This window comes from Lynx canadensis, chromosome A2, assembly GCF_007474595.2.
Source record: "Lynx canadensis isolate LIC74 chromosome A2, mLynCan4.pri.v2, whole genome shotgun sequence".
NCBI lineage: Eukaryota > Metazoa > Chordata > Mammalia > Carnivora > Felidae > Lynx > Lynx canadensis.
Window position 1 is genome coordinate 51,577,446 of NC_044304.2, and position 12,741 is coordinate 51,590,186.

Genomic DNA, 12,741 nt, shown 5'->3' on the forward strand with positions numbered 1-12,741 from the left:
CCAAGTTTGAAAGAAGTTCTGCTGTGGGTAAAATACTACTAAACAGCATTTCATGCTACAGAGAAATTGTTCATAAACGGAAGAATCAATAGATGTGGGAATCTTCAAAGCTGTTTTCTTTTAAGAAACTGCCCCACCACTCCAGCCTTCAACAACCACCACCCTGATCAGTCAGCAGCCATCAACACTGAGGCAAGCCCCTTCACCAGCAAATAAAAAACAAAACAAAAACCAAAAAAACACACACAAAAAAACCCCAACCCCCCCCCCCACAAAAACAAAAAAACATTACAACTTAACTACTCAAATGATGCTTAGCATTCTTCAGCAATAAATTTTATTTAAGGTACATACGTTGTTTTTTAGACCCAATGCTATTACTGTATACTTAATAGAGTATAGGAGAGTGTAAATATAACTTTTATATGCAATGGGAAACCAAAAAATTCCTTTACTGCAGTGATCTGGAACCAAACCCACAATGGCTCTGAGGTATTATAGGATCTGCCTGTATTACAGGATTCCATTCATACGAAATGTCCTGAATAGGCAAATCCATAGACAGAAAGTCAATTAGAAGTTGCCTAGGTTGGGGGTAGGGTGGAGAGCGACTGCTAAGGAGGATTCTTTTTGGGGTGATAAAAAAGTTCTGAAAATCAGCAGTGATAATTGCACAATTTTGTGAATATACTAAGAACTACAGAATCGTATATTTTATCTTTTTTTTTTTTTCAACGTTTATTTATTTTTGGGAGAGAGAGAGACAGAGCATGAACAGGGGAGGGGCAGAGAGAGAGGGAGACACAGAATCGGAAACAGGCTCCAGGCTCTGAGCCATCAGCCCAGAGCCCGACGCGGGGCTCGAACCCACGGACCGTGAGATCGTGACCTGGCTGAAGTCGGACGCTCAACCGACTGCGCCACCCAGGCACCCCAGAATCGTATATTTTAAAAAGGGGTGAATTTTGTAAGTAAATTGTATATTAATTTAAAAACAAAAAAAATGCAAAACTTCTTTCAGTTTCAGGTGCTGTTCTTACACTGGCCAGCTATGGTTTCCAGTGAACACGATTGGCTGCTTTGTCAGTTAGAAGGCACTCCATTGCTTCCTGCTTCCTCCTGCTCAGATACCAATACCCTAAAGCCTTTGGTTGTTGCTAGTTTATTTCCCTCTGCCTCTACTTTGGAGGTTGTGGAAATACCTTGTTACCTCGTTCTGTTGTAAATGTGGTTACTGAGTTTTTGGTTGTGCTACCTAGTTGCTCTGTTGGTTTTCACAGAGAGATGAGGAAAGACTGAAAAGCTATGATGCCATTCCCCACCATCTTCCCAGAAGCCGCTCACCCTATTCATTTCTGCAAGCTAGTCAGCAGATAAGAATCCAAGCACCTCAAGTAAAGACCCTGACACAGGCTCCTGGGGCCTTGAGGGCTGAATAGGATGTGGATCTCTTAAACTCGAGAGGCGCATAAGTACAGTGACAAACTTGAGAGCTACCAAGTTTCCATCTGGGTAGACTGCAGAAGAATCTGGGGCCACCAAAGTTGGAACTGTTATATAGTGAGAAGGCACAGATTCTGGGTTCTAACGCCGACACAGGACCTTCTCTAAGTTGTTTACTTTTTCTAAGCCTTTTCTGTGTCAACATAAAATGGGAACAGGACTGCTTACCTTGCAAATCTGTTAATTTGATAATTTCTTCTTTCATTGACAAATGTTTGTGAGGATTACGTGACACACAGTAGGGGCTCAAATGGTGTGAGACACTCTTCCACTGTCCATAGTGCTTTCTTATTTCAACCATAATATCCAGTGAATGGAAATGCAAGGCACTGAATTCCTATGATGCTCTTTATAACACCACTCAGTTCGAGGGGGTCCCAGTGACCACTGCAAGCACGTTAACTTGAGGCGTCCATGGCAAAGGTAGCACGTAGGCAGGCTGCCACTATCACCTTGCCAGTGCCCTGGCCCTCCCTGACTTGGGAGCTTGCAAGAAGGCATCTGTGCCAAACCCTGTCCTGGGCTGAATGAGGCTGGTGCAGCTTGGGGCCTCCCTGGATGCCACCTCTGTCTGGCTTCAGAGCAAAGAGGCTTGAAGCTGCCCCACCAAACAAGTCTGAGCATCAGTCCTTCCCAGCCCCCCGCAGAGCAGCGACACAACTCCTGCCACTCTCTAGGGAGTTTCCAGGAGACACAAGGCAAGGCAGCAGAGCTACCCTCCACATGCAGGCAGAGTCTGGACTTACAGTGTGAGCATTGTTGATCTTTTTCACTTCCCACTGGCCCTCTCCGGTGTATGTCAGCAGGGAGATGGCCCCATCCGAGCTCCCACAGGCGAGGATTAGGCCATAGTCATGGGGGGCCCAGCACACAGAGTTTACTGTGGGAAGGAGGGAGGCACAGTTAGCAGAATTTCCCAAGAGGAAGTTTCACTTTTGTCAATTAAGAAGATTTAAAAAACCCATCACCTACGACTATCATAACTTCATAAACTATAGTCTACCTTTACAAAAAGTAGGATGGGGTGGGATAGATAAAGGGGATTAAGGGTGTACTTGTTTTTTTTTTTTTTTTAATTTTTTTTTTTTTCAACGTTTATTTATTTTTGGGACAGAGAGAGACAGAGCATGAACGGGGGAGGGGCAGAGAGAGAGGGAGACACAGAATCGGAAACAGGCTCCAGGCTCTGAGCCATCAGCCCAGAGCCTGACGCGGGGCTCGAACTCACGGACCGCGAGATCGTGACCTGGCTGAAGTCGGACGCTTAACCGACTGCGCCACCCAGGCGCCCCAAGGGTGTACTTATTGTGATGAGCACGGAGTAATGGATAGAAATACTGAATCATTATAATATACATCTGAAACCAATATAACACTACATTAATAAAAAAGTAATAGGAAAAAAAGTAGGACAATAATCTGAGAATAAAGGCCAGTACTTAAAATGAATAAACTTAAAAAAAAAAAAATGCACCGTGTTTTTTTTTTCCTTTCTTGATTTGCTTTAGACTGGCTTTAGGTCTTAGCGCCTTACCTCTGCTGCGGACAGACAGCAGAAAAACCAACCAAATCCAAGGGATAAACAAGGAGCACCACGAGGGGAAAGGCGCCAGTGAGCTTCAGCCAACGACCGGTGCAAGGCCCCGCCCACCCGCTCCTACCACACTCACGGTACCTGAGGAGTCGTGGCCTGTGTGCTCATGTGTCTTCTCCCAGGTGCCATTCTCCTCTTTCCAGATAATGACTTTCCGGTCATAGGAGCAGGATGCCAAGATGTTCCCATACATGGGGTGGGCCCAGGCCACTTGCCACACAGGACCCTCGTGACTGCAAGGGGAGAGGATCAGAGGCGGCTCACATGGGCCACAGGAACCTGCGGTGCTCTGCCAGCCACTACTTTGGACCCAACTGAATGCCTTCCTTGATAGGCAGATACAGTATCTTAGGACAGAGCCACCTAAGAATTTTATAAGGGAGAACTATAGGGTGTCACCGCCAAAAGGGACCTTTGTTGGGACGTGAAAGAGGTCACAGAGGCTTTGAAAGCAAGTCAGGACTCTAAGTTAGCCTCTTTGTTCCTACATGGCAGAACCTCCCTCCCTCGTCCCACAGTGCAGCCGACACCACTTACACCTGCCATCATCAGGAGAAGCCTCTCAGTGCACACTGACCAATCTAGGGTTTGCACCCACAAATACTCAGGAAGTATTTACAGAGTGAACTGCTACTCATCCTTCCACAGTGGCTAAGTCTTGAGTATCTGTTTCATATTTTTCACTCTTCTTCTAATTTGTTCAAGGGCATGTCTCTGCTCTTCTGATCTTATGCATTCACCTGGTAAGTACTATCTGAGCACACACGTAGTGCTAGACTCTGTACTAGGACAGTCTCTGAGGTGCAGGGAAGGGTGGGCACCAAGCACAAAGAAGCGGCACGGCAGAGGTGATGGCCCAGGCTCTTTCACACCCACTCGCCATTCACTAGCTGCTTGACTTTAGGCAAGGGCCATGCCCTTTCTATGGCTTAGTCTCCCAATGGAGATATGAGCAAGGCTTCTTTCATACCATGCTCATGAGGGGAAATATTGGTGATAACTCACATATAAAGCTTGGAACAGTGCTGGGCACAAGAAAAGAAGAAACCACTCATGCCTGTTAGTTGGTACTGCTGTTCCTTGTTCACTCCTATACCCCACTCAAAGTGTCCTCCCTCTGGCTGGGACAATTCTCAGTCCCCACAAAGGAGCTGCCAAGCAAACTCACAGAAGACTCAAATGTCCTACAACTAGCATAGTTTTAACTGAGGCAAAAAAAAGAAAGGGTGTGTGAATTTTTTATTCCTGTAATATTGCACATCTTTTGAACCTAAGAAAAACAGGGCAGAAAGGACCGAGTAACAGCAGACGTGCCCGCTTCTGCCAGAGCTGGCAGCCAGGCACCTCTCTGTGTAGCCATGGGCTGCTGCTGCCCAGGGAAAGTAGCATGTGACCCCTTAGGGGAACTTCTAGGCCCATCTCCCCAGAAGGCTACTTAGTTATGCCTTTTTTTTTTTTATATAGAAAACTTAAAAAATTTTTTTAATGTTCATTTGCTTATTTTTAAGAGAGAGAAACAGCATGAGTGGGGGAGGAGCAGAGAGAGGGAGACACAGAATCCAAAGCAGGTTCCAGGCTCTAAGATGTCAGCACAGAGCCCGATGCGGGGCTTGAACTCACGAATTGTGAGATTATGACCTGAGGCAAAGTCGGACGCTTAACCAGCTGAGTCACGCAGGCGCCCCAAGTTATGCCTTCTTTAATTAACAAACGTGTAATGAGCCCCTATCTGTCAGGGGTTCTTAATTTCTCCTGTGCAGTCTGGTGAAGGCAATGGTTGGTCCCTTTTCAGAATAATGGATACAATACATCAAGCTAGGATTATAAAGGAAACCTAATTATACTACAATACGGTTAGTGAAATGTTAAAGAACGATTTATAATACAGTGATACGTGTACTTCTCGGTTAGCACATTAATAAACTCTAGTGGCAAGTCTAATAGCCACTCTTAGTTCAGAGTAGTGATGAGTGTAAGTGCTACTCTGAGACAGCTACAACTGTAATGTGATATGAAACCATGTGTGTCTTCTACTGGTAATAAAGTTACAGGTGCTCTGACTTCTGTGGTTTCCAGCCTACCTCCAAGGTTGAAGGAAATGCTAAATATCTGAGTCACTGAAAATAAAGATGTGATTTTTTTTCCCTCAGCCCCAGTTCACCAACCCCTGAATTCTATACACAGAACACTGGAGATCCATGGAATCCAGGTCAAGAACTCCCATTTATTTGAAAGGCAGTGGAATGAGGGAAAGCAGAAGTGTGGCCACAAAAACCAGCCAGGATCTCAAGAATCTCAGTAGGGAGATGAAATATGGCCCTTTGTAGCAACGTGGATGGAACTGGAGAGTGTTATGCTAAGTGAAATAAGCCATACAGAGAAAGACAGATACCATATGGTTTCACTCTTATGTGGATCCTGAGAAACTTAACAGGAACCCATGGGGGAGGGGAAGGAAAAAAAAAAAAAAAAGAGGTTAGAGTGGGAGAGAGCCAAAGCATGAGAGACTCTTAAAAACTGAGAGCAAACTGAGGGCTGATGGGGGGGTGGGAGGGAGGGGAGGATGGGTGATGGGTATTGAGGACGGCACCTGTTGGGATGAGCACTGGGTGTTGTATGGAAACCAATTTGACAATAAATTTCATATTTAAAAAAAAAAAAAAGAATCTCAGTAGGGAGAGAATAAATCAAACATTTGTAAATATTACTGAATATCTGCCATGGGTAAATAGGCAAATTTATGGGATTTATATAATTACTAATGCATTTTTACATTAACATTATTCTTACATTTCTGCCTTTCAGGGCCACTTTAGATCATGTTGGCTAAACAAAGGAAGATCATTTCCCACTTTTAAAGGCAGCAGTAGCTATTGAAAGCACGTGGTGAGCAGGCCCTGCCTGGGAGGAGGCAGCATCAGCCCATTTTGAGGGTGAGCAGGTGAAGGCCTTGCCCAAGGTCTTCTAGTGAGTATCTGGGTGGCAAAGTTGGGATTTATTCCTGGATCCATCAGCCCGGGATGTCTGCTGAGGGCAGTCACTTGGCTGGGACCTGGGTGTTCTCTCTGCTAACTGCACCATGGGGCTCCTCTGATCTGCGTTCTTAGCTTTTCCTGCCATTCTTGAGAAGCCCAACCATTCTCGGAGATCTTGCCCAGGTGTGGCTGCACTCACCCCCTGAGGTCAGCGATGAGGATTTGTCCTCCATTTCGCACATCGAAGATTTTGACGGACCTGTCTGATGAGCAGGTTGCCAGGCGGGTGCCATAGTAGTCCATCTGGGCATCGTGCTGCAAAGGGAGGATAACTCAGGAAGCCTGCAGGCTGGGTGGGTGGGGGTGGGGTAGTCACCAGGACAGTCTAGTTTGGACCAAAATTTACCTGAAATTAACCTCAAAGCAGCATCACTATCAGGCAACAAGCCAGCATCCCGACATTCCCATTTCTCTGACAGGCACTGTCTTTCTGAAGGGACAAGAAAAACCATACCTAGCTGCTTTGAGACCCTTTACAGACACGGGAAAGTCTTTTCCATCCTATTCTGTAGGGTGGGTATGGGAGACAAAACGCTGACTGGCTAGCCTCCCTCTTCTTCCTTCGTCAGGCCCCACCATGTTCTGAGGCTCTGTGGGCTACCGGGGAGGATACCTGGAGGTTCAGCTCAGCCCCAGAACCCAGGGCTAATGCTGATCCAAAGGAACAGCCTAAGACTGCCTGTAGTCCCCAGTGAGGTCCTCCAAAATGCACATTGGGCCTGGACACAAGGTTCTATTCAGACATTTGGGCTCCTTCCTCCAACCATGGCCTTAGATCCTTTGTGGACCTTTGTTTCTGGATTTTTACTAGACCTTTTTCCTAGTAGTAGGCCCAGTACCCCAGACTCTTCACCAATGCCTTAAATGTCACTAGTCCCACCGATGAATGGACCTTCTGGATGCTAACTGTCCATCCAGACCTAGGGCTGGTCCCTGCCCACAGCTCTTGTCTGCCTGGTTCCTCTGAGGTGCAAGGATGAGGCTTTGCCCCACTGAACATCCTGGTCCTTCCTGTTTGTTGCCTATTCCAAGGTACCTTCTTCAGTTGTCTCATCTTGGGGGTTTTAGGAACTATCAGCTATCATTCTTATGGTATTCAGGAGCAATTCCACTTTTTCAACAGAAGCATTCTGTCTGCTTCAACATTCTTTCCCCACCTCTCTCTCTACCTGAGGAAAACGTCCTGATTCTTCTTTGGAAGTCACCCCCTCAACTCTTCTAGGTCTTGGCTTCTTGGAAGGCAGGCAATGCAAGTATTAAGATAGACTTCTTGGACACTTCTCTTGCAGAGTGCCATCACACACTTCAACAGGAAGTAGGGCATAGTACCTACAGACTTAAATCCTCTTTACCTTACCTGTTTTGCAACCTTGGAAAAATGACAATCTCCTTAAACCTGTTTCCTTCTCTTTAAATTTTTTTTTTTCAACGTTTATTTATTTTTGGGACAGAGAGAGAGACAGAGCATGAACGGGCGAGGGGCAGAGAGAGAGGGAGACACAGAATCGGAAACAGGCTCCAGGCTCTGAGCCATCAGCCCAGAGCCTGACGCGGGGCTCGAACTCACGGAACGCGAGATCGTGACCTGGCTGAAGTCGGACGCTTAACCGACTGCGCCACCCAGGCGCCCCTGTTTCCTTCTCTTTAAACGGGGCTAATGGTGGCATCTGCTTTAAGAGTTGTTATGAAGGGTATATGAGATACTGAAAGTATTTAGTATAAGTCTGACAGTAAGTGAACATGCAAACATTAGTCATTACTACTATGCCTCATCTGCTTCTCAAATCTAACCTACCCAAGCAGGTAGCATATCCATTATTTTCCCCATTTTACCTATGGGGAAATCAATGCTGGCCCAGAAAAGTTAAGAAACTGGTGGGAGTCTCAGACTGCATTTTCTTACCCAAGGTACCATGCTGTCTCCAAGGAGGTGTGGTCTTACAGCTAGACCAACACATGACTGCATCCAAAAAAGATATACAACCACCATGAGACCAGGCAACATCTCAGAAGCCCAAAAGCAATTGCTGGTGAGGTTGTGAGGGCAGGGAGGAAATGCTGTAAGCTTATTGAACAGGGTCTTGCTCAAAGGCTGGGCCTGGACTGCTTGGCCCTGCATGAAGGAGTGTCTGCATCTTTGCTGCTAGAGACTTTAATCTCTGGACCTTCTCCACCGCCCTGTCCTCTGATACCAAGCTGTGTTTGCCTCTCAGGAAATGCCCTGAGTTAATGAGTTCTGGTTCAAAGGGCTTTGCCCGGCCCACTGTCTGTGGTAGTCCTACCTTGGCTCTGCTTTGGGCTTTCGCGGTAAATGCTCTCTGCCTTTGTACTGAGTAACCTTCCTATTCCCTCTTCTTTCAGCCCTCTTTGCTATGGGGCTAAGAAGTAGCAGTAGGAGGAAGGCATGTGGGAAAACCATTGTCAGACCTTCACACCTACGCAGCCTTCATCTCAGAGCAGGTTACTCTGTTGCCTAAAGACCGAGGGCCTTGAGCTATAAACAATTCCCAGGTTCCTCCCACTATAGAGTGACCAGAATGTCAGAGTCCTGCCAATGTGGCAGCCACTTCTGGGAGAATAACCATATCCTGAGGCTACAGCCTGACTAAAGGGTGCAAAGCCACACTGGATTTATGGATGATCAACAGAAATGCTCCCATGCACTGAAATGCACACCTGCACAGTGCGTGAGGGAAGGCTAAAGGAATACTTACAATCATGTCCTCATGGGAGGTGTCCACAGTGTTAATTACTGATACCTAAAACCAAAGATACAGTTGGTAAATCAACAGATGGCAGTTAGAATGCAAATTAAATCTATCAGTCATTTCTAAAGTTCTTGCCTGCATTTGTTCATTCATTCACTAAACATTTACTTTCAGTATGTTCTTTTTGCCAAGAAATGGAGATATAATGAGTAAGAAGTATTTCTTGGGGTACCTGGGTGGCTCAGTTAAGCACCTTACTCTTGATTTCGGCTCAGGTCATGACCTACAGTAAGTTGGAGCCCCATGTCAGGCTCTGTGCTGATGGTGTGCAACAGCTTAGGACTCTCTATGGGCACGCACTCTCTCCCTCTCAAAATAAATATTTTAAAAAATGAAGAAAAGAAGTATTTCTTGCCCCAAGAATGTTGCACATAATTAACCCTGACATGCAAAGATAAGTACTTTAACGGTAGTTTACATGTACATAGCAGCCTGAGGGGCTGGTGGTGGTAGACATGAACTGGGGGTCAGATGATGAGAAATTTGCCAGGTGGCACAGGGGAAAAAAGGAAAGTCCAAGCAGACGGACTAATATGAGCAAAGGTGGGGGGAATGGCAACCAGTCCTGGCTACGTTTGAGGGTAAAGAGGCACCCTGGGGGAGCTATGGCTGTTGTTCCCTTCCTGGATGACAGAGTTTCTGATGTTACAGGCAGTTTTTTACATAACAGAGTTAATACCTAAGATTTGGAGAGCCGATTCAAGTTTCTCCTGAAGCTGCTCCCTGGTCCACCACCTGTGACAGATCCTAGTCCCTCACTTACTGGGATCCAGGGTTGAGCAGCTTATAGGGCTAGAACACAGCGGCCATGGTCATCACCCTCCCATTCATTCTTTGAGGTCCAGCTCAAATTATGCCCCTGTTCTTGAAGATTCCCAGATTCCCCAACCTGCCGGACTCCTCTGAGTATATTAAGCACTTAATGTCTACAACACTTTACATCGTTTCTTTCTTTTTTTAAAAAAATTTTTTAAGTTTATTTATTTTTGAGAGAGAGAAAGAGAGAGAGCGCAAGCACACAAGCAGGTAAGGGGCAGAGAGAGAAAGGGAGAATCTGAAGTAGACTCCTGGCTCCGAGCTGTCAGCACAGAGCCTGATGTGGGGCTCGAATCCACAAACCTTGAGATCATGACCTGGGCTGAAATTGGACGCTTAACCAACTGAGCCACCCAGGTGCCCCCACTTTACACCCTTTTCTTAACACAAGATGAACTCCCTGGACCAGGGTCTGTGTCATCCACAGTTCTGAATCTTTTCAAATCACCCAAGCACAGTGCTTTGCAACCAAAAGGAACCCAGTGACTGCTTGCTCAATGAATAAATGAACAAAACCAGACAACTTTACTTTGCTCAACCACTATTTAAATTCTTGGGACAGAAAAGGACTGTAAGGGAGGTTTCAGTTTGGAACTGTATTTCTTTCCTTTTTCCTTTCTTTCTTTCCTTCCTTCCTTCTTGAGAGAGAAAGAGAGCAAGCGAGCAAGCAGGGGAGGGCAGAGGAAGAGAGAGCATCCCAAGCAAGCTCCACGCCCAGTGTGCAGCCTGCCTTGGGGCTTGATCTCATGACCATAAGATCTTGAGAGGAAACCAAGAGTTGGATGCTTCACCAGCGGAGCTGCTGAGGCACCCTGGAACTGGTATATCTTACCACCTCTCCCATTTCATTTTTTTCTGGTACAAGCCCTGCAGGTATAAAGTCTGATTTGACTTTTTGGAAAAGTGGAGACTGGAAAAGGACAGTTGCAGAGCAGTTCAAAAGGTACATAACAAGTAAGCACTGGTTTTCTCATCAAATTCTAGGCTCCCTAATAAGCAGACCTTTAAGGTCTGCAAAGGCAAGTATGGAAGATGAAGATTCTCTTACTCTTGCCAAGCCGTCTAGATTACAAAGTACTCTCTCAGATGCGCCGGGAAGGACAAAGGGCACGCAGAAGGGGAGTGGCCTACACCAAACAACTGTTCCGCATACATCTCTGCTGGGAGAGGTGGTAGGTGGTGCAAAGGACTGGTTAAGAGGGTTCGAATCTCAGCTCTGCCACTTACCAGTGGTGTAAGAGGCTTCACCTCTCTGAACCTCAAGCTTCCTCATGCGTAAAGTGTCGATAATAACAGCACCTATTTTGCAGGGCTGTTAGCAGGCGGAGATTATGGACAACGCTTGGAACTTACTAAGGGCTCAGGATACAGTAGCACCTACGGTGTTCTGGGTTTTGTTTTCATTTGTTGGGGGAGGAGAAAAAAAAAAAAAGAAAAAAGAAAGAGCAAGAGACGCGGCAGCAACGCGGTCCGCATAGTTCCAAGAGGTTCTAACTAAGGCCTCCCTCTGGCAGGACCAGAGCCCCGCAAACCTCGAAGCGGTGAAGGGGAGCTGAATGGCCCCAGTCTGGGGCTTGAACCTCAGCAGGGTAGTGGAACCCGGGAGGGTCGCATCCCCGGACCCCACACTCACCATGCCTGCGACGGTGGGCAGCTCCCGGTCTCGGACGTGGCAGCTCCCGGCAGCGCCCCCGAACAGCTCACTTCCGGCGCCGGGCTGGCCGGCAGTCGGGCCGTGGCTCTAGAGCCTCCGGGTAGCAACGCGCTCCGCTCGCACGAAAGGTCCGTGCCTTTTCCGGGCCGTACCCCGCCCTCCCAAGGCCACTCCCCTTCTGCGTGCGGAGCGCACGAGACCAAAGGGGTGGGGCTCTGGTTTCCAAGGCCCGGCTCACCCCGGGGCTTTTGGAATCCGCAGCCGTAGCCGGTCTTCTCTCCTGAAGAGCCCTTGCCTTTTGCTGGGATCCGTACACGAAAGGAAGGATTCATAACTACAGCTTCACCTCCCTCCCTGCGGGTTCTGGGTCCAACCGGCCTTAGGATGAACATCGTAGGAGAGTAATTTTGGGGGTAGTGGGTAGACTGGTCCTAGTGCTTTCTTGTTAGTCCCTCCTCAGAACCCAAAGCTGGGACCGGAGGCAATGAAGGCCAGGGGATGCCAGTTACCAGAGGTTGAGCCCTCTCACCCTGCTCTCTCCAAGCCATGGGAGGAACCAACGCCTCCAAACTGCCCCTTCCCCACAGCCCTGGGATCCTGTGAATCTGGTCCATCAGGTGGACACCCCAGGCAGGGAGGGATCTCAGCTAGGCTCTTGCGGCTAGAGCCCAGTACCTAAACCCCAGTGTCCCCAACCCCTGGGTCCCGGGCTTCCTACAAGCACAATGAGAATGCAGTACTGCTGGACAGAGCCTGGGAGCTCCCCTCAGCCACACATGGTCAGGCAGCCCTGGACCTCTCATGGCGTTAATGAGTCCAGTGACCTAGGGTGGAGTCTAGGCTCCCCTCGTGTAAGTCACAATCCCTCAGTTTATGTCTTGACACTAGATGGAAGAATTCTAGCTGGCGATGGTCACTGCTGGAGAGAAGACGTTAAGGCTCAAAGAGTGTGACAGACCTAGAGCATCAAGGAACTTTGGAGCGGGGGCCAAAGTTGTGTGGTGTTAAAGAGTTAAGTGCTGGGCCTCCAAGCAGTGGCTCATCCTTCCACCCCCACCCCAGATTTCAAGATTATTTCCCTCTAATGGAGAAATATTGCAGGGATGTTGGCGGTGGAGCTAGGGGACAAAGGGGGCAGGATGCTTGGGTCTCCTGTTCTTCAAGGGACAAGCCCTGGCCTTCAGTCTATAGCTGCACCACTGATTCTCTGGGTGCATCATTTCTCTCTGAGCCTTGTTTTTCTCGAGTGGAAAATGGGGACAATGACATTTTTGATATAATACAAATAATATAGTTGTTATTAAAGGAATTCCCTGGTGTAGGCATTGAAGCTGGAGAGATTGTGGATTTGGGACAAGCAATGCAATTGTT

The 12,741-nt window shown here is 47.5% G+C and overlaps 1 protein-coding gene across 1 annotated transcript in view; it reads right to left on the reverse strand.

Annotated features, from left to right (window-relative positions):
- Positions 1 to 11,457, reverse strand: part of SEC13 (SEC13 homolog, nuclear pore and COPII coat complex component) — a 35,422-nt gene extending 23,965 nt beyond the window's left edge. Inside the window, exons 1-5 of the mRNA XM_030307393.1 lie at positions 11,350 to 11,457; positions 8,847 to 8,891; positions 6,272 to 6,387; positions 3,179 to 3,330; positions 2,250 to 2,383 (exon numbers count right to left, since the gene is read on the reverse strand). Of these exons, the coding sequence (XP_030163253.1) occupies positions 2,250 to 2,383; positions 3,179 to 3,330; positions 6,272 to 6,387; positions 8,847 to 8,891; positions 11,350 to 11,352 (450 nt within the window). The 5' untranslated portion in view covers positions 11,353 to 11,457. The remainder of the gene's footprint in view (positions 1 to 2,249; positions 2,384 to 3,178; positions 3,331 to 6,271; positions 6,388 to 8,846; positions 8,892 to 11,349) is intronic.
- Positions 11,458 to 12,741: the final 1,284 nt, after the last annotated feature.